Source organism: Camelina sativa, chromosome 18, assembly GCF_000633955.1.
Source record: "Camelina sativa cultivar DH55 chromosome 18, Cs, whole genome shotgun sequence".
Lineage (NCBI taxonomy): Eukaryota > Viridiplantae > Streptophyta > Magnoliopsida > Brassicales > Brassicaceae > Camelina > Camelina sativa.
In genome coordinates, this window is record NC_025702.1 from 13711923 (window position 1) to 13733007 (window position 21085).

Below are 21085 nucleotides of genomic sequence, written 5' to 3' on the forward strand. Positions count from 1 at the left end.
GCTCCTTCAATGAAACGATTTAATACCACTAATTTAATGCAGAACAACCCTTTTGATTAATTTCGATAAAGATCGAAACTTTAAACACAAAAAAAAAACTCAACAACCAACCCTGATCGAGAAAAACTGGAGCTGACTTCGACGCAATTCAATAATAAAAGCTTCGAGAACAATGCCAACGAGATCAATACACGTTTTCAGAAAACTAAGAGACAGCACAAAAGGTAAACAGAGTTGGTGCTAATGATTGTGGTTGTCAGATCCAATACCAAAAAAGCTCAATGGCGATTGTTGTCGTCGGTGCGCTCTCAAACCAAACCCAAAATTTTGACCAGCGAGACCAAACAAAAGTTTCAACCTTTTTTTTCTTTTTTTTTTTTTTTCGACGAGAAAAATTCACGGAGAAATTAGCTCTCAAGCTTCATTAAAATTTTCTCCAAAGCTTTTTTCGTTCATTTTTTTCGAAAATTACGCAGAGTTATTGATATATTGGATTATTTTATTATGTTTTTTCTTGATTTTCTTACTTAAGGCGAAAAGGTAATTAATCAATTTAAGTATATGTATGTTTCTATTTATTTTATTATCTTATCAATAATTTAAAATGTATCTGATAATTAGAAAAAAATACTAATACTGAAAGCCAGCAAATATTTTTAAATTTGTTTTTTTTTAAGTATTTCCTCAAAACTCATTTCCATATAAGTTATGAATTTATGATATTGTTTGTCTAATTTTATTATTTCTCTCATGCTTTGAGTATCTAAGTAATGTAGAAAGGAAAACATCAAACTCATAATGAATTATTAATCTTCATGTTTTAAACTAAATTTTAGAAGTTAAAGTTTAAGGCAATCAATCATGTTTTGTTTAGGCTAGTATAGTAGAAACAAGAAACAAATAGTACTAACCTCTGATGACATCTTCATTTTAATCCATGTTTAGATATGCATGATGCATTGCATGGAGTCATGGACCATCTCTCTCAATAGTCAAATTTTCTTGGGAAAGCAAAGAGTTAAAGTAATTAAAGACTGATTCGAAAAAAGTTCGAATCTCGATCTAGTGCATTACGCTATTCATCTCTTTCACACTTATTTTTCTTACTTTTCTTAACAAACTTAAAGTAATGATAAATTGTTTATTTCCCTTGGTAAAGTAAACCGTAGATTCTTCCATGAGAGCAACCATCCTTTTCCATTCATCATTGGATCCGGAAAACTCAAATCAAATGCGTATAAAAATCTAAGTTTAGTGTCAAATCTGCTTATACATATATGCATCAGCCATCCCTATGGCCCTATAATATGGTTTTTTCATACTCTATTAATATCAGTGATCATAAAGATAAGGAATCAAAAATGGTATGGCTCAAAGCAAATAAGGACACATTTGTGACCCTTGGAGCAATTTCTAACGTCAAGAGAACATATTCTCCTTTCTTTACTTTAAGCGCGTGTAAAGTATTGTCACAAAGAAAGAAGAATCTCTCCCAACTTTGGACCTATCATGTCAATCTAAGTGTAATGATATATAAATATGCTACAAATATACCTCCACAAATTTACAAGAGAATAAAATGTAGGGAAAAGTAATTTCTGCCTAATTACATTTCTCAAAAATTATATATGAGTTAAAATATTAGTTGATATTTTATATATCTAAGATCGTTTGCTATTATTGTCTTTTTCATATTCAAAGTAGTTTAAGTTACAAGTTTCTGATATGTAAAATAGGTAAAATATCTAAAACTAATGTCTAATAATTTTTGTATACCTGAATTTTTTTTTAATTTTTTATGTCCCCATTAAACTTTACTATATAGTTATGGCCCTTAATGTGAAATTCTTTTGGTTAGCTTTTTATATCCTTTTTAGCTATCTCAAAACTCATACTATAAAACATTGATTCGAAAACATTTACACACACAATCAACCACATCCCCTACTTTTTCTTATTCGTCTCAATCTCTCTTTCTCTCTCTCTCTAATGACGAGTAGTAGTGGAAGCCTCAAACTAGAGATCCACACCGACGATAAGACGCCGGGAAAGTGGAGCGTACCACTCGGCGATGAATCTTTCCGAAGGTTCTTGAGCGGAGGAGGAGGCTCGGAGAAAGCTGTGTTCGGCGAGGGATCACTTTTCAGCCCATTTTTGTTTGGGAAGTACTTTGATCCATCAGATGCATTTCCGTTGTGGGAGTTTGAGGCTGAGGTTCTGCTGGCGAGCCTCAGAAGCTTAGGACACTGTAGAGTTGATTGGTCTCAGACCGATCAAGCTTATGTCCTTAAATCCGATCTCCCCGGTACGTACGTACGTGTATTTCTTACGCTACAATTTTTCTATTTGTTTTTGGTTTGCTAACATTATGCACTTTCAAGGTGATATAATAACTATATAGATGATATCTTGAGGGTTCAAGAACATGTAATAGTTTTTAGAAAATGGTAAAAATAAATGATGTCTTCAGGGTTCAAGAACAAAAAGACTGATTAAAGTTTTGATACTTGTATATTAGTGGTCGGGAAAAATAACGTGCAGGTGTATGTGGACGTTAGTGGAAAAGTGATGGAGATTAGTGGCCAATGGAACAACAACAAGAAAACAGCGGTTAACGGTGACTGGAGAAGTGGCAGGTGGTGGGAACAAGGCTACGTCCGTCGTCTCGAGCTCCCCGGCGACGCCGACTCTAAAAACTCCGAAGTTTTCNTAAACCGTAGATTCTTCCATGAGAGCAACCATCCTTTTCCATTCATCATTGGATCCGGAAAACTCAAATCAAATGCGTATAAAAATCTAAGTTTAGTGTCAAATCTGCTTATACATATATGCATCAGCCATCCCTATGGCCCTATAATATGGTTTTTTCATACTCTATTAATATCAGTGATCATAAAGATAAGGAATCAAAAATGGTATGGCTCAAAGCAAATAAGGACACATTTGTGACCCTTGGAGCAATTTCTAACGTCAAGAGAACATATTCTCCTTTCTTTACTTTAAGCGCGTGTAAAGTATTGTCACAAAGAAAGAAGAATCTCTCCCAACTTTGGACCTATCATGTCAATCTAAGTGTAATGATATATAAATATGCTACAAATATACCTCCACAAATTTACAAGAGAATAAAATGTAGGGAAAAGTAATTTCTGCCTAATTACATTTCTCAAAAATTATATATGAGTTAAAATATTAGTTGATATTTTATATATCTAAGATCGTTTGCTATTATTGTCTTTTTCATATTCAAAGTAGTTTAAGTTACAAGTTTCTGATATGTAAAATAGGTAAAATATCTAAAACTAATGTCTAATAATTTTTGTATACCTGAATTTTTTTTTAATTTTTTATGTCCCCATTAAACTTTACTATATAGTTATGGCCCTTAATGTGAAATTCTTTTGGTTAGCTTTTTATATCCTTTTTAGCTATCTCAAAACTCATACTATAAAACATTGATTCGAAAACATTTACACACACAATCAACCACATCCCCTACTTTTTCTTATTCGTCTCAATCTCTCTTTCTCTCTCTCTCTAATGACGAGTAGTAGTGGAAGCCTCAAACTAGAGATCCACACCGACGATAAGACGCCGGGAAAGTGGAGCGTACCACTCGGCGATGAATCTTTCCGAAGGTTCTTGAGCGGAGGAGGAGGCTCGGAGAAAGCTGTGTTCGGCGAGGGATCACTTTTCAGCCCATTTTTGTTTGGGAAGTACTTTGATCCATCAGATGCATTTCCGTTGTGGGAGTTTGAGGCTGAGGTTCTGCTGGCGAGCCTCAGAAGCTTAGGACACTGTAGAGTTGATTGGTCTCAGACCGATCAAGCTTATGTCCTTAAATCCGATCTCCCCGGTACGTACGTACGTGTATTTCTTACGCTACAATTTTTCTATTTGTTTTTGGTTTGCTAACATTATGCACTTTCAAGGTGATATAATAATTATATAAATGATATCTTGAGGGTTCAAGAACATGTAATAGTTTTTAGAAAATGGTAAAAATAAATGATGTCTTCAGGGTTCAAGAACAAAAACACTGATTAAAGTTTTGATACTTGTATATTAGTGGTCGGGAAAAATAACGTGCAGGTGTATGTGGACGTTAGTGGAAAAGTGATGGAGATTAGTGGCCAATGGAACAACAACAAGAAAACAGCGGTTAACGGTGACTGGAGAAGTGGCAGGTGGTGGGAACACGGCTACGTCCGTCGTCTCGAGCTCCCCGGCGACGCCGACTCTAAAAACTCCGAAGTTTTCCTCTCCAACAACGAAGACTGCTCTTTCTTAGAGATCCGAATCCCTAAGATTAATTCTAAGAGCAAGTTTTAATCTGATGTGGCCTTGATGAGTATTATGTTTAGGGTTTTTTTCTCTCTTAACTTTCCCTTCTTTACTACGAGTATTATTAATATAGAATGATCTGTGATGAATTTATGTGGTGGACACACCAAGATGGATGAATGATATTATATATACATAGTATATATTATAGACAAATGATTTATAAATCACACACAAGTATGTGTCCTGTAGATTTTTCTTTTTCTTTTTTGAATATGGAAAATTAATTTGCACTAATGCATGTGTGCGGTATTAATGATTTTACTCAAGGGTCTAGTCTAATGCAGATGACGAAGGGAGGAGTCAGCATAAGGAGAAATGAAATTGACAAAGAATGCTACATATATAAGCAGTTTAGCACATATTCAAAATGCGTTATTGGCGATGCATTTTGAGAAAGCACAAGACGTAACGGAATCACTTCACTATTTTATCAGAGGTTAAGGCCTATTCTTAAATTAAACCGGTTTATTGTCTGGACTCTGGCGTGTGATATTGGACATGTTATATATTATCTCACATGAAATGTTTATTGGGCTTCAAACCAATAAATTCATGACCATAAAGACTTACGTTGTTGTCCTCAACTACCCTTTTTGCTACTCTGATTTAGTTGTTCTTAGACCGGATGTCCCAGGAAGATCGGCATTATAATCTTCTCTCAAAGGAGAGAAGATTACCGAAGCTTTCCTATTCATCCCTACATAACCTTCTTGTGTCCTGAATGGTGCCAAGTACAAACCAAAAAAAATAGGATTTATGTTCTCCCTTGGCAAAATCTGAAGAATATCTGCATTATACCATAGCTCATAGAAGTGTGGTTACCGAAACCTTCAATCACCCTCCTCCTTGTCAATGAACCAATCAAACCATTGTGTCTCTTCGCTATGGAAACCCTCTCAACGTCCCATGTCATACTGATATGGACCACTTACCACATCTTCACCTTGTCTGTGAATGTGGCGTCGATGCACCTTGAGCTAGCTTGCGATTTGATACTCTGCTCAAATCCCCAACACCTCTTGCCCATGACTGTTGACTTATCTATCTTTTAACTTTAAGTTTGACTGCTTATGTCTTTTACCAAGTCTTGTCTTTGAAATCTCTCAACTTTGTAACCCTATTTACTTGGTGTGATTGAATGAAAAGATAATTTGTTTGCCAAAAAAAAAAAAAAAAAAANNNNTTGTCAAATGGCCTTTCATAGATGCTGTATTAAGAGGACTACGATTCAATGAAAAATGGACTAATTGATGTGGTGTATTTAGTCTTTATCATGTAACAATGTATAAAATGGTGCTTAAGACATCTGCGGTCAACATCTACTGGAGAAGCGGCCGGTGGTCGGAATATGACTACGTCCGTAGTCTCGACTCGAACATAGCTAGCGACACGACACCAAGGCCATTAACTCTGAAGTTTTCCTCTCAAACAAGGACGAGACCACTATACTTAGAGATCCGAATCCCCAAGATCAATTCTAAGAACAAGTTTAATCTGAGTATAACGTTTAGGGCCGGTGGTGGGTTTTCCTTACTTTGACTTTTTCGTTTTATCATCACACGATGATTTTATGTGGTGGACACAAAGGTAGTACATTTCTCTTTGGTTAGACAACATTAATGTAGTGTCCATAGGATTCTAACTTCCCTCTATATATGTATGTTGAAAATTCTCTTGCAATATTATTTGTAAAAATTAGTTGCACATTGTAACCGTTGCTTTGTCATCACCAATAGAAGTAATTCGCATCATGTGCTGTATCCCTTGTTTCCACAAAAATGTGGCTAATATTCAAATCTTCATCGGCATTTTTCATTTTCGGTTGAACATAAAACAAAATCCTCACGAATTATTGTCTCATAGCAATAACTACTAGCTACTTGTAGATGTAGTTTTTTTTTAAATGTCAAAATTGAAAATTTTATTTTATTATCCAAAAAAATTTGAACGAATATGTACGAATATCTTTTTGCCATGTACGCACACACACACGCATAAAAAGGCATCGAATCTGAACCAAAGCATGAACTGTACTTGGGCAGAGCAGAATGAGATAAACTTAAGAAAACTCTATATCAACGACAAAATCAAGTCATAAGAAAATATAAACTATACATAACAATCCATCTCAGATCTGAACATTCTTTCCAGTTCATATATAAAGTTTCACTTCATTAGCAATTGAACCCTCTTACATCAATGATGTCTAACGCAATGAGCCAACTAAACCTTACTGTATTAAAGATGTGTCAGGTTAATTTACCGGAAAAAAAAATTACGAAGGTTAAATAAGAGTAATTATTCTTTTGTAGAGGTATAGAAGAAATAAAAGTTCAAATTATTAGTGGTTCATATATTAAAAAGAAAAAATGTAAAAGTTTGGGATACATATCCATTGTTGTTCCTAAAATAGGTTTATATATGATGATTACTGAATTTGTTAATAATATAGTTTTTTCTTTAATGGAGTTCATAGTGTATTAGGGGAACAAGCTAACGAACATATGTAACAGAACAGTATTAAACTATTCTTTTAACAGAAGAAGTAGGTCTAAGTGACCAAGTTTGATGTGAGAAAATGACTTTAGATGAAATAAACCTTGGAGCTCTCTACCATAAATTAAAAAATAGATTTGGCAACAACTTTTTCTTCATGGGAAGTGTTTGGTGCAATCCCTTAACATCTATATTTATATAGAAAATTTTCATTTGAAGAAAATAATAATCGTCTGATAATATCACTATCTAGAAGTTGGTCAATATTATTATACGTTTCGACACCTATATTTTGGATTTATTACTACAGGAGATTTCTTGTTTCTTTTTTATATGTTGAAACAGTCCTTGATATGTTTAGTTGAAATATTATAACAACATGAATAGTATAGATCGTTATTACAATCCGATGTAATAATCAATGTTTAGCGAGTTAGTTTGATTCTACAAGATAAATAAGCTGAAAAGACTGTATTAGTGCCAAGTATATGTAATTTGATAAAGTTAGATGAGGAGAGTAAATAACATGACTTAACGCTGAAGTCTCCAATGAACTAATTCACGTTTCAATAAAGTTGCAAAGAAAAAAAGTTCAGAAAAAAATATATACTTGGCACCCATTTGACGCAATGGAGGGACTAAAATTTTATGAAAAAAATTGTTTAACTAAGAGAAAATATATATTAAATACATATATTTTGGCCATGATTAAAAAAAAAAAATGTACGACGTGGGAATGAATATTTTGTTTCTTGCTAAACCATCTGTATACATAATTTCGAGTTTCAATAGTTTAACGTACTCTTCTAATTTCAGTTTCATTTAAAGAAGTATTCAATAGTTTTAACATAGTTCTTAAAAAAAAGATGTTTCGGAGTTCAATTAACTTTTCTTTAAAAAAAAAAAATCAACGGAGGCTACTTCTTCTAATAACATTAAAAGTTCAGATATAAGCTACATGCAGACCACAAATCATAAAAGAAATTAACGATTATTTTTGAAATGCGCGTTTTATATGATCTATATATATTAATTAAACCATTTTGCTACTCGGAGTTCCAAGACTTGTTCAACTTGATATTCGACGCCACGATTTTTTTGAGAAAAACCATAGTCTAATAATTTTTTTTTAATTAATGATACTTAAAATCTTATTAATTATTTATCGTTTAGTTTGACTAAATCAAATTTGGCATGAAACTTGCACCATCTTACTAATCACCTTTACCTTACTAATCACCTTTGCATAAAGTAAATATCTGCTTTATATCCAGACATAATGTATTTTATATATATGCATAACGCATAATGTTCAAAACCCATTTTAATAATCAAAATCTAATTACAATACGGTTCGAGGGTGAATCACAAAGTTTGCAATCATGAAATGTTTTATTGAATGATCCAATTTAGGAATATTAGTGTGAGTAAAGCTGTATAGTGTTTAGTGCGTCTAGAATGTGGACTTTAATGTCTCTTTGTCACCAATCACTAATCTCAAAATTTTTTTCCTTTTTCGAATTGGGTCAATAGTACTCAGTACGTATAAAGATTAATTAAACTCAGCATATATACGTTTTATAATTTTAACAAATTTTAATTCACAAAAGTAAATGAATCAACAAGGGTGGAATTAATCATCAGTTTTCAACAAGGCACATCAACGACGATATTTCAACTGCCAATTCAGTTCGGAGGAACATTAAGATTTTAAACATTAAGAAAGCGGTGTGATTGGTGACAAAAACAAAACGGTACAAGTGGTACAACTTTGAATTTTTACCAATCACAAAAACTTAACTAAAAATTTTACACTCACTTTTTTCATGTACATTTCTTACAATTTTACATTATACCATTGTACAATTTTGGATAATCAGACCCATTGTTTCTCACTTTCACATGAAATTTTGACAACTCGCGTCAGGGGTGCGAGACAGAAATTTATAGAAATTACATGACAAAAGACAATTTTTGTCGTTCGGACAATATTAGCCCATACCTTTTCAAACCAGAGACGCGACTGCTACGAACAAATCTTTGGAGTAATGTTAAGGGTATTTTCGGTAAAGATAACATATCCACTTTTTTTTTCGTTCTGGTCTCTGAAAAGAATCTATCGTCGCAACCAATTCTGGAATCACCTTTTAATTTATTTAATTGTTTGGTTGAAAAAAAAAAAAAAAAAATCTATCGTCTTAAAATGCTGATCGCATTTTTACCGACACGTTATAGTTAGCTTTCCTTGATATTTTTATTAATCGGTCATAGGTTTTTAAAAAAAAAAAATTTCTTTTATGTTTTTAATAAGTGAGATTACCGATACAACCTATGGTAAAGATACTTAACGTTTTTGTTGAAAACCAAACAAGAAGATTCCATCTAAAAAATATGGGCCATTTATCAAAAATTCATTTCCTGTTTTTTTTTCATACACAAATCCAATTATTAACCCTTTATTCATGTTTTTTTTATAAAAAAAATATGTTTATACTTTATAATATTGCTTTTACCAAATATTTTGTTTAACTGTAATACTACAAAGTGTCATCATCTGCATATATATATTTTATCATCACATATTATTGGTAAAAAAATATTAGTGCATTGTTTGTTTCAAAGGATATCTCCTGATTTATGTAAAATAAAAACGATTCATGTTTTCCAAATTCAGAATTTAACTAATCTTTCGGATGTATGGATTAGTAAAGTCATAATAATAAGTCCACTGACATTAAACCTTTTTTTTTTTCTTTTCTTTTTTATCTTCTTCTAATTTCTTTGTTGCTGCTTAATAAAGCAACGGCTGTGATCGTATTACCTCGGTGACTTCAGATCCAATCAACGGCCCCACGTTCATCTCTCTCATCTCTCTCTCTCTCTGAACATTCAAACAACAAATATAGAAATGTGAAGTAAGCGAAGCAACAAACAACAGCAAAAGAGAGAAGACGAGAGAAGGAACAAAACTGAAACGTGCCTCCATTTCTTAAAACCTAAATCCTTTGTGGTACAAACTACAAAGGACAACAACAACACAATCTCTCTCTCTCTTAAATGCCAAAGGTTTTCTTTTTAATTTCTCTTCGTCTTCTTCCTCCTCTCTCTCTCTCTCTCTCTCTCTCTCTCTAAATACTTCTCACAAATCTGGGCATTGTTTTCATTTCGTTCACTAAGTCTGTTTACCTCTTAAAAGATTCAATCTTTAGGTTTAGTTCTTAACTCTTCTTTAAAGTGTTCTGTTTTGGTTACTAATTTAAAAATCTAATCTTTCACGGGTTTCCTTCCTTTTTTCCCACATTTAATCTTTTTTTTTCTGAAGATCTCTAAGAAAGAAGAAAAATACAAACTTTGTTTTTTTTTTGTTGTTGTTGTTGTTGCAGGTTTGTGCTTTGATTGAGAGAGGAATTTGAAGTAATTTAGGTAACAAGAAGAGAACAAAATTTCATTTTTTTGTGATGGTGGGGGCGATGGCAAACAATGGAAGAATCCGGTCAGCTTCTCCGGTGACTAATGGGTCAAAAGATCTGACTCCGAACAGTGCTCCGGCGAGCACAACGGGATCTGAATATGGTCCTGTTGAGTTCACTAGAGAAGACGTTGAGACTCTTCTTAATGAACGAATCAAGTACAAGAGCAAATTCAACTACAAGGTTTCTAATTTTTCCCCCACCCTCAATTTTTATTTTTACCTGAATCTAAAATTTCTTGTGTAATGTAAGTTTTGAAATATGGAGGAAAAAAATAGTCTTTACTGTAAATTTGATTGTTGAGTAAGTTTTATCAATTAGGGTTTCTATTAGCAGAGAGAGAGAGAGTTTTTAGTTGGTGAAGTTTTGAATTTGAGGTAGCTTTTTTTATTACTGGCTTTTCTCGTTGGATCCGTTGGTTTTCTTATAGAAGATTTGATTGTGTTTATAAGACAGTTTGTGGGACCTTTAGTTTTAGGCAATAGCATTGAAGACATTGTTTATGTGTTTGATTGATCCTTATGGTAGAATCTGAAGCTTTTAATTTCTGTTAGCTTACTGGCTTTGTTCGTTGGATCTATTATTTTTTTTTAAGAAGATTTGATTTGTGTTATAAGACAATTCGTGGGACCAAATTAGTTTTGTCAGTTTGATAAAAGCATTGAAGATTTTGTTTATGTGTTTGGCTTTGGTCGCCCTTTTGGTTTTAGTTAAATAGCTTGAATTTTGAATGTTCTTCTTCTTGGTGGTCTTGGTTTTGCAGGAACGATGTGAGAACATGATGGAATATATAAAAAGGCTTAGACTTTGCATTAGGTGGTTTCAAGAACTCGAGTTGGATTATGCGTTTGAGCAAGAGAAGTTGAAGAATGCGTTGGAATTGAATGAGAAGCATTGTGCTGACATGGGTGTGTTTCCATAATTAAAGTTTAGCAGTTGACTGTTTTTTTTCCTTTCAAATTTTGGGAATTTTTGAACTTTATATTTTGTTGACAGAGGTTAGTTTGAGAAACAAAGAAGAGGAACTGAATATGATAATTGAAGAGCTGAGGAAAAACTTTGAATCTGTTCAAATGCAACTTGCCAGGGAACAAACGGAGAAGTTGGTAAGAGGCAGTTAATTTAAGTTAACTTACTTGTATCTAATTCATATTTGTGGTTTTTAATTCGATATTGTTCTGTTTTAGGCTGCGAATGATTCTCTTGGAAACGAGAAAGAAACAAGACTTGCTGTTGAAAAGGCACAAGCTGGTCTTGTAGAAGAGCTAGGAAAAACACAAGGAGATCTTCAAACGGCTAACCAGAGGGTGAGAAAACTTAAAAGGATTTGAAATGAGAATGTGCTGTCACTTAACTTAAACCTAATGTTGACTGTTTGTTTTGTTATGTTCAGATACAATCGGTAAATGACATGTACAAACTGTTGCAAGAGTATAACTCAAGCTTGCAGCTGTATAACAGCAAGCTACAAGGTGATCTTGATGAAGCTCATGAAACTATAAAACACGGTGAGAAAGAAAGGACTGCCATTGTCGAAAATATTGGCAACTTGAAGGGTCAATTTTCAGCGTTACAGGATCAGCTTGCTGCTTCTAAGGTATATATGATGCTCTGTTCTATCCGATCAATAGTAGTAAATGTTTGTAGTTCAGGTCAAAATGTGATTGGTTTTTTTTGCTAGGCTTCTCAAGAAGATATCATGAAGCAGAAAGGTGAACTGGTAAACGAAATTGCGAGTCTCAAAGTCGAGCTTCAGCAGGCCAAGGAAGACCGTGATCGCCATTTAGTGGAAGTACAAACCTTACAAACCGAGGCAACCAAGTACAATGACTTCAAAGACACCATAACTGAACTTGAGGTCTCATATCCATTTACATCTTCTTGCAAGATATTCTCTGCCAATTGATTTTTTCTTAAGATGATGTAAATGTTTTTGGTCCAGACTACATGTTCGTCCCAGAGTACTCAGATACGAGAGTTACAGGATCGACTAGTGTCTTCTGAGAGGCGACTGCAGGTTTTTATTATCACATTCTTAAGCAAAACACATAACATTTATTAGATTTCACAACCTCTTAATTTTTTAATGACATTGTTGATTGTTTATGGTTTAGGTGTCTGATCTAACTACCTTTGAGAAAATAAATGAGTTTGAAGACCAGAAGCAAAGCATTATCGATCTGAAAAGTCGAGTAGAAGAAGCAGAACTTAAACTCGTTGAAGGGGAAAAACTACGGAAGAAGTTGCACAATACCATTCTTGTATAATTCACTTAACTAAACCTCTGCCACATTTTTTTCGTCTCCTATGTGTGTAAGCTTGACTGATCCTGGTTTATTCTCATGTTGCAGGAATTGAAAGGCAATATACGTGTGTTCTGTAGAGTTAGACCTCTATTGCCGGGTGAGAATAATGGTGAAGAGGGAAAAACTATTTCTTACCCGACATCTCTAGAAGCACTTGGTCGCGGTATTGACTTGATGCAAAATGGTATGAAACCAGAAACTTCTGCAATAATGTGGTTCTTGCTGAAATGTCACATTGATTGGATTAACAATTGATGTCTTTTTTTTTTATTATGGGCAGCGCAAAAGCATTCTTTCACATTTGATAAGGTGTTTTTGCCAACTGCATCACAACAAGACGTTTTCATAGAGATTTCTCAACTTGTTCAAAGTGCTCTCGATGGTTATAAGGTAACAATCAATCTGAAAACGGCAAATAAAATACTTTGTTCTGTCTGTGTCACTGTTTCGTTAGATTAATTAAGGTTGATATGATCCATTTTGTAGGTGTGCATTTTTGCATATGGACAGACTGGGTCGGGGAAAACTTTTACAATGATGGGTAGACCAGGAAACCCCGAGGAGAAAGGGCTGATCCCACGTTCTTTGGAGCAAATATTTGAAACGAGGCAGTCTCTTCGATCTCAGGGTTGGAAATATGAATTGCAGGTACGTTTTTGATCTTGTCTTTTTAAGTAGCTATACATAAGATATGTCTTTATGATTAGAGTAGATATATAATACTCCAAGTCTTGTATCATATGTATAGGTATCTATGTTGGAAATATACAATGAAACGATCCGAGATCTCTTGTCAACAAACAAAGAAGCAGTCAGAACAGACAATGGTGTTTCTCCACAGAAACATGCTATTAAACATGACGCTAGTGGAAACACGCATGTTGCTGAGCTTACTATTTTGGATGTTAAAAGCTCTCGGGAGGTTTCATTCCTCTTAGATCATGCTGCTCGTAACAGGCAAATTAGCTAAAACCCTTTCTCAATTTGTCTATATACCAACGATTCGACTGTGTTATTAAATGTTGTTTACTTTCTTTTTGCTTAGATCGGTGGGGAAGACTCAGATGAATGAGCAATCGTCTAGAAGCCATTTTGTTTTCACACTAAGAATCTCTGGTGTTAACGAGGTACTAACCAAACCAGCTTTCTTCTTACAGAATGTTTGTTTTGTGTGATAAACGAAACTGGCCTTTTTTTTGTTCTTGCAGAGCACTGAGCAACAAGTACAAGGTGTCTTGAACCTGATTGATCTTGCGGGGAGTGAGCGTTTATCGAAGAGTGGATCAACCGGAGATAGACTTAAAGAAACTCAAGTACGTTTGTTAGAAATATTAAACAAAGGTTATGGCTTCTAGCAATTTTGGACTCTCAAACATTCTTTCTTTCTTTCTTCAGGCAATCAACAAAAGTTTGTCGTCTCTAGGCGATGTCATATTCGCCTTAGCAAAGAAAGAAGATCATGTACCATTCCGAAACTCAAAGCTCACATATCTTCTCCAGGTACTAAAACTTAACCATCAAAGGATATTTCACAATTTTCATTTCTTTTCTTGATTTGTGTCTCTTATTAAAACTATGTTCCGTTTGTAATTCAGCCTTGCTTAGGCGGTGACTCGAAGACGCTAATGTTTGTGAACATTGCTCCGGAATCTTCTTCAACCGGTGAGTCTCTTTGCTCTCTTAGATTCGCAGCAAGAGTGAATGCTTGCGAGATTGGAACACCACGTAGGCAGACTAACATCAAGCCGTTGGAAAGCCGTTTGAGCCTTGGATGAGAGAAAGAAAGAGAGATGGGATTTGACGTTTGAAGCTTTTAGCTTCATTTATTAAGTTAATTATAATGAATGTTTGTACTTAAAAATATGGTCACGACTGGATGAAGGATGGGGATGATTCTAACAAGAAAACATGAAGACCTTTTGTTGTAATTTGTATAGTTTGGTTTAGCATTTTAATATCTGTTTGTTTCTGTAATTCATTTTTTCTTTTTTTGGACAATAAGTAGGATTTTTCTTCCTGATGTTCAAATTCATATTAATCTTTTGTGGGATTCAAATAATATTTATAACTCTTTCTTGTGTCTGGAAGTCTAATGGTAGTAGTGTTTGGTCATATTTTTGTATGAATGACTAAGATTTGTGTTCTAGTAAAAGAACAAGATTTTATGACTAATTATAAAATTTAATATGATCAATTAGTCCTTTTTGTTAGTAATTAGTATACCATTCGTCTTTCTTCAAATGAAAAAGCGATCAATAATATAAAGAGCGCAAATTTAGAAATGGAGATAACACATCACACACAGGATCTGGGACATGACGACAATTGCCCATCCCTTCTGAACAATGTATTCCATTGATCAACTTGAAACCCCACTTGACCAGCTGATTCTAAATAAATGTTTGTTTTTTCATTTAGGTTGTTATAGATTTTGTATAGTTAAATTGAGTTACATGTACACCAGATAAAACCAAGATGTTGATATAAGATTCAGTTTGACTTGAATGTGTCAATTGTAAAAACAAAATTAATTGTGATAGGGTCATACTCTATATTCCCTATAACAATGATTTTGTTGTTGAACAACTAGTAGTATACATTTTTTAAATATAAATACTTACCAAGAATTGGATCATATGCCATACTTGTCCAAAAATGATTTAGCCATATCTAATTTCACAACATACACGGATAACGCATAGCGTTCATATGATTAAAAATGTGGTTCGTTACTTGGAAAAAGGAAAAACCATTTATATATCACTTCGAAAATAAAGTATTCATAGTTCCATTATCATTACATAAGATGATAAGAACATCAAATTCAATTCTAGTATTTAGTATGTTCCACCATCTCACCATTATATTGGTCTATTTTGCTCCTTAGATATGAATTCACTAACTAAAGCCGATATATATTTGTTCTTACCAGCTATCACACACGCGTAATCAAATTATTTTCTAGAACATCGAACGAGAATATGGCCTAGAAAACGCAATATTGTATAGTAGTATTAATTATATGATTAAGTCAACTCCTGTTGAGTTTCATCTAAATGTTGAGATAAGGTAAAGTAAATAACATCTTGAAACATGGCAAAATTCATGCCTCCACGGGACATGGGAAAAGAGCAAGTCAAACTATAAAATATTTGCGTAAAATACTTGTTTCTTTATTATATACTAGCATTCATATTATTAACTTTTGATTCAAAATATTATAGTATTTTACAATAGTCAAGTTGATACATAATGCCACTTCTGCATTACATTAATCGAACTAAAAGCAACTGGCTTAGCCGATCGTATTTTCAAATAATAGTAGTGAAATGTTTTTTTTATAAGAAAAAGTGATAAATCTCCTGTGTATATTACTTATATATTTATTAAGATACATGCATAAATATAAAAATATAAATTAAGAAGATAACAAGAAGAGAAGGACCATGAATAAACAATAAATTAACAAGTTTATAAAAATATATTTAAAGAATATACCTCACTGTATGGATGGATATCCCTAAATCAGTAGTTGATAAGTCTTTTTATAAATATGGGTTTTATATTCTTGGAAGAAAATAAGTTGACGCCCTATAAATTTACTAGTATTGGCTTTAAACAAAAAAGGAAAACTAGGTGCTATTTGAGGGAAGATTCTTATAATCTCTTTTTGAACCACCGTTCTTAATTAAATTACCCATGTACTGTTTCGATTTGATGAACCTGAGTGACGTCGATGGGGCATCTTATATTTATATTTTAAAAGGTTGACACGAATAAATGATCTCAATGCTAGTTGATAAGTTAATATTAATGTATATATATACAATCTATATGTTACGCTATAATGTATTTTATCAAATGATACCAATCCGTAAAAATTATTATGTATAGTTGTAGACTTGTAGTGTTTAATTTGCTTCTTTAAACTTATCAATATAATCTGCAGTTTCTCTCCTGTGTTTGAATATTTTTTAAGTTTAGAATTATGTAAAAATATACCAGAGTGATCTATGTACTATACTAGTATTATATATTTTGATACAGAATATGCTGAAGTGTTAAGGTATTTTCATGTATGGTTTGTACGGGAGGAAGCAGAAGAATGAACTATCTCCTAAGATCACGACCAAACGACCATCCAACCATGTTCTCGAATATTATCTGTTCGATCCAACGAACCTGATCACAAAAAGAAATATTTTATATCAATTTAATTTAAAATGCTAAACAATTTTTTTTTGAAATACTAATAAAAAGTTTCGAGGAAAAGTTTAATCGAAATCAGCTTAGTGGTGAAAGAATGATACTTGTTCCTATAATCGTCGAAACATACAGAAAGACAAATGTCACAAATCCATTTTCTTTGGTTAAAAAAAAAGGAATATTTTACCACTATACTACACGTTTACACTTTACACCCATTTTAGGTAGAAAATCAATTCTTAGAAGACATCTTTGTCTGTGCATATTTACTTTTTAAAACTTTAATTATATCGATTTTATATTTTACCGTTTAATACAAAACATATGAAAAACTTATACAACTTTTAGCTACGAACAATTTTGAATTTATTTTTTTCTTTACAATTAGCTGGTTAGTTATTTTCATTATTTTTTAAAAAGTATTAAATTTTGTTTTAAGATTTATGATGATGTAACAGTAACACACCCCTATTCCATGGTACTAATTAATTAAAAAAATAAAAGACAATTAAGAATGGGCCTTTAAAGCCCAAGAAGATAAAGAAGAGTTCGCGTGAAAACCACTCTAAAATTGTTTTTTCTCAGGATTCCAAGATTCTACAATTCGTCTCCTCCTCCAAACAGTTTTCTTCTTCTTCTTCTTCTTCCACCACCAACGGCAGAAATCGATTTGGCTTAAGTTTTCCACCTCTTCGGATCTTCTCTGATCGCCACCGGGAAAATTCGATTCCCCCGGGGAATTTTGAATCCTCGCCGTCTTTTCTTTTTTCCCCTTTTTCACCGGTGGAAAAGCTTCAGGAGATGGTGTCGCCTGAAAACGCTAATTGGATATGCGACTTGATCGATGCTGATTACGGAAGTTTCACAATCCAAGGTCCTGGTTTCTCTTGGCCTGTTCAGCAACAACCTATTGGTGTTTCTTCAAATTCCAGGTTTTTTTTTTTACTCCTCTTTCATTTTTAAAACCGCTTTAAATTAGGGTTCCGATCTGTTTCTTAAGAAATTCAAAATTGATTCTGGTGAAATCAGTGTTATTTCTTGAACTTGGGTCTGTTCTGGTATGCGAAGTTGTGTCGTTAATTAAGGAAAGGGCTGATTTTGTTGTTGTTAGTCTTTGAATTTGAGAGAAGAAACGAGAATTTTGAAGTGTAAAGTAACAGAATTTGGCTAAGTTTCAAACTTGTGGGATTGTTTGAGTGAGTTGTAGAGACTTTATAGTTAGTTCTTATTCATTGAAATTACTTTTGTATGCTTAAATTTTTTTTTTTTTGGGGGGGGGGGGGGTTTAGCTTATTCAGATGTCTCTACAAGTGTGTAAAAGAATGTTAAGTTAGGAAGCATGGCTTCAGGAGAGGATTTGGGGTTTGTTTTATATAAAGTCAACTGTGTGTGCCTGACATGTTTTTAGTGTAACTTCTGACATGTTGCTTGATTTGGGGATCGGTTGTTCTATTTGGCTTTGTTAGGTGGGATTTAGATTCCTTTTTATGGATAGGGCCTTCCAATATGAGTGGATGGTTTGACCTTACGATGTCAATATTAAGTAATGAATTCTTCTTCCTTGGTAGTGAGTAGTTGTAAGTTGCTACATGGTTGAATATAGATTTTCAGAGCTTTTGTTGGAAATAGTTATAATGAGTTCTGGTTATTTTCTTTTGATTGTTTGCATTGCGGTAATACTTAGTTGGTTCGATGAATTTCTTGTTGTTTCAGCGCTGGAGTTGATGTCTCTGCTGGAAACTCAGAAGCCAGCAAGGAACCTGGATCCAAAAAGAGGTAAGCTTTATTTCAAAAGACCGACTGGACCCGGAAATGATAGCATTTTCCAGGATTTACTTTTTTGAGCAATCGCTATGCACTTGTTGTGGGGATCTGTCTTGGCTCTCTTGACATATTTTGGTGTTGACCTGGTATAAAAATGAGTAATCCTGGTCATTACTTGTCTCAGGGGGAGATGTGAATCATCCTCTGCCACTAGCTCGAAAGCATGTAGGGAGAAGCAGCGACGGGACAGGCTGAATGACAAGTAATTTTCTTCAATTTTGTGCATCCTTCTTATCCTCCGTTGGAGGAACCAAAACTTATCTACGTTTAAATGAATAACAGGTTTGTGGAATTGGGTACAATTTTGGAGCCTGGAAATCCTCCCAAAACAGATAAGGCTGCTATCTTGGTAGATGCTGTCCGCATGGTGACACAGCTACGGGGCGAGGCCCAGAAGCTGAAGGACTCTAATTCAAGTCTCCAGGACAAAATCAAAGAGTTGAAGGTGAAATTTGTAATCCTCCTTTCTCCACATAAAAGTGATCAAATGCTTACCTAGTTTCTGGAATATGTCAATCAGACTGAGAAAAACGAGCTGCGAGATGAGAAACAGAGGCTGAAGACAGAGAAAGAAAAGCTGGAACAGCAGCTGAAGGCCATGAATGCTCCTCAACCAAGCTTTTTCCCAGCCCCACCTATGATGACAACTGCTTTTGCTTCTGCGCAAGGCCAAGCTCCTGGAAACAAGATGGTGCCAATCATCAGTTACCCAGGAGTTGCCATGTGGCAGTTCATGCCTCCTGCTTCAGTCGATACTTCTCAGGATCATGTCCTTCGCCCACCTGTTGCTTAATCAAAGTTAAAATCATCAACCGGTTTGCTTCTTGCTTCCGCTGAAAAGAAAAGTCTCCATTTGTTTTGCTCTCCTCTTTCTCGGCTTTCTTAGTCTTATCGTTGATTTCGCTATATCGTGTTATCGTCGTAACTTGTTATCTGTTGAACAATGATATGACATTGTAAACTCCCAATTGCTACGTGCAATGTTATCTATATTCACATGTAAATTTAAGTAGAGTTTGGCAGATCGTCTCTCACTTTATGTGTTCTTACATTAATACATAGAATGGGTTTTACTTCCTCGCCATAAGAGTTTGAAAGTACAAAAAAATTAGAAACAGGAGAGACTGCAGAGACAGCAAAACATGATCCGGTAGAGCAGTGAAAACTCCATGGCAGAAAAGTGTGCTCCTATGTTTTGATCTGATCTTGTGAATCTCTTCTCTGGGATGCCAATGTAAAAATTGAGATTTGGTTTGTGGTTATCATGATGCTCTAATGTGACAGCTCTTGATGAACCTGTCAGAGGAATCAAGATACTTAGCCCAGAGAGGACGTAGATGTGGAAAAGCTATATCAAGCCAAGGCTTAGCTCTTCCATTGTAATGTACAACAGCCGCACTTTCAGCATCAGCAAAGCTCGTGGTCTCTTGGTATCCCAGACCGAGCATATGCCAGAACGGATCTATGGTCTGTACATGACCGTGGAAAGCTATCAACCCAGGAGGCAAAGTTCCCAGCTGCCACAAACTCAGGTCTGATTTTAAGTTCTGCAACATATAACATGAAAAATAGTCTCGAGTTTAAGTTGATTACTGCTTGGTAGAGATTGTTGAATAGTTAGTGTTTCCATTTACCTCATCAAGCCAGTGATAGTAAGTGGAGCTTATGTTAGTCTTTCTCCAAGCCGCTAAGTCGAAAACATTCATCCCGTAAGCCCAAGCGCATTCCTCTGGATCAAAGTTTCTGGCAATTGTTGGGTTTGAGAAGTTGAGGTAACTCTTGAACTTCTTTGACATCACAAACTTGTCTTCTCCTCTACATGTCTCCACTGCTCCATTTACTTTCCCATTCATGTCAATGTCCCAAAGAGGTGATAGATCAGTTTGGATTACAATGTCATCGTCTAGAAACACAACCTTGTTTAGGCTTGGAAACAACTGCAAAAAAATAGAAGACGGTTTTAGGTTGCAGGCCCTAATGCTGTTGAATAGTCTTCACCAGTCACAGATCAAACTTACCTCTGGTAGATGAATACGGATGTGATTCATCAAGGAGTTGTATTTTGGGCTAAGCGCTTGTAACTTAGCAGCAACAACAACTGGATTTTCGTTGTTATTAGCCACAATAACCGATGATCCCCCTCTGAATTGAGACCTCACTCTCTGATCTTTCTCCATAGCTTCCAGAACCGGAACTTTCCCTTTCGATAACCAATCAAAATGATGCAAAGCCTTGACCTCAATTATTGCTGGAGACAGAGGATGCAATGAGAACCAAGCTTGCATTGGGAAGTAAGTTTTCCTATCCGTTATGATGTGAAGAACGACCTTATGAGGTCTTAAAGCGTTTTGAACCAAAGACTTGGCCACAACCGAAGCTGCAAGAATATTGTCTGAAGCCAAGACAAAGTGAAAGTAGTTGTTGTCGACTAAGGTT

At 34.4% G+C, this 21085-nt stretch overlaps 4 protein-coding genes across 8 annotated transcripts in view; 3 read left to right on the top strand and 1 right to left on the bottom strand.

Annotated features, from left to right (window-relative positions):
• LOC104761484 (21.7 kDa class VI heat shock protein) lies at positions 1889-4608 on the top strand. Of its 4 annotated transcripts, none has more exons than XM_019239871.1 (3): positions 1889-2313; positions 2542-2704; positions 4256-4608. In XM_019239871.1, the coding sequence occupies exons 1-3, from the start codon at positions 1990-1992 to the stop codon at positions 4330-4332; spliced, it is 564 nt and encodes a 187-aa protein (XP_019095416.1). In that variant the 5' UTR covers positions 1889-1989; the 3' UTR covers positions 4333-4608. The 4 variants fall into 4 exon arrangements, with proteins under 4 accessions (XP_019095416.1, XP_019095415.1, XP_010482873.1 ...); XM_019239870.1 differs by having other exon boundaries at positions 1902-2305; positions 2519-2704; XM_010484571.2 differs by lacking the exons at positions 1889-2313; positions 2542-2704 and adding an exon at positions 3443-3864 and having other exon boundaries at positions 4093-4608.
• Positions 9709-14706, top strand: LOC104761485 (kinesin-like protein KIN-14N). 2 transcript variants are annotated; one of them, XM_010484572.2, is made up of 17 exons: positions 9709-10052; positions 10227-10496; positions 11077-11221; positions 11310-11419; positions 11501-11620; positions 11707-11910; positions 11995-12171; positions 12256-12330; positions 12428-12574; positions 12665-12803; positions 12900-13009; positions 13106-13267; positions 13368-13576; positions 13665-13746; positions 13828-13932; positions 14015-14119; positions 14215-14706. In XM_010484572.2, the coding sequence occupies exons 2-17, from the start codon at positions 10302-10304 to the stop codon at positions 14392-14394; spliced, it is 2265 nt and encodes a 754-aa protein (XP_010482874.1). In that variant the 5' UTR covers positions 9709-10052; positions 10227-10301; the 3' UTR covers positions 14395-14706. The 2 variants fall into 2 exon arrangements, with proteins under 2 accessions (XP_010482874.1, XP_010482875.1); XM_010484573.2 differs by having other exon boundaries at positions 9709-9909.
• On the top strand, positions 17391-19661 carry LOC104761487 (transcription factor ILR3). Its single transcript, XM_010484576.2, has 5 exons — positions 17391-17757; positions 18539-18601; positions 18774-18851; positions 18932-19094; positions 19170-19661. The coding sequence occupies exons 1-5, from the start codon at positions 17627-17629 to the stop codon at positions 19440-19442; spliced, it is 708 nt and encodes a 235-aa protein (XP_010482878.1). The 5' UTR covers positions 17391-17626; the 3' UTR covers positions 19443-19661.
• The window catches only part of LOC104761486 (probable galacturonosyltransferase 12), a 3557-nt gene continuing 2125 nt past the window's right edge, over positions 19654-21085 (bottom strand). Inside the window, exons 4-5 of the mRNA XM_010484575.1 lie at positions 20284-20586; positions 19654-20196 (exon numbers count right to left, since the gene is read on the bottom strand). Of these exons, the coding sequence (XP_010482877.1) occupies positions 19912-20196; positions 20284-20586 (588 nt within the window). The 3' untranslated portion in view covers positions 19654-19911. The remainder of the gene's footprint in view (positions 20197-20283; positions 20587-21085) is intronic.

Coding starts and splice junctions, on each gene's coding strand:
- LOC104761484 (XM_019239870.1), top strand. CDS start 1,990: ATGACGAGTAGTAGTGGAAGCCTCAAACTAGAGATCCACACCGACGAT. Junction 2,306..2,518: donor CCTTAAATCCGATCTCCCCG/GTACGTACGTAC, acceptor CTTGTATATTAG/TGGTCGGGAAAAATAACGTG.
- LOC104761485 (XM_010484572.2), top strand. CDS start 10,302: ATGGTGGGGGCGATGGCAAACAATGGAAGAATCCGGTCAGCTTCTCCG. Junction 11,911..11,994: donor ATCAGCTTGCTGCTTCTAAG/GTATATATGATG, acceptor TTTTTTTGCTAG/GCTTCTCAAGAAGATATCAT. Junction 12,172..12,255: donor ACACCATAACTGAACTTGAG/GTCTCATATCCA, acceptor TTTTTGGTCCAG/ACTACATGTTCGTCCCAGAG.
- LOC104761487 (XM_010484576.2), top strand. CDS start 17,627: ATGGTGTCGCCTGAAAACGCTAATTGGATATGCGACTTGATCGATGCT. Junction 17,758..18,538: donor GGTGTTTCTTCAAATTCCAG/GTTTTTTTTTTT, acceptor TTGTTGTTTCAG/CGCTGGAGTTGATGTCTCTG. Junction 19,095..19,169: donor ACAAAATCAAAGAGTTGAAG/GTGAAATTTGTA, acceptor TATGTCAATCAG/ACTGAGAAAAACGAGCTGCG.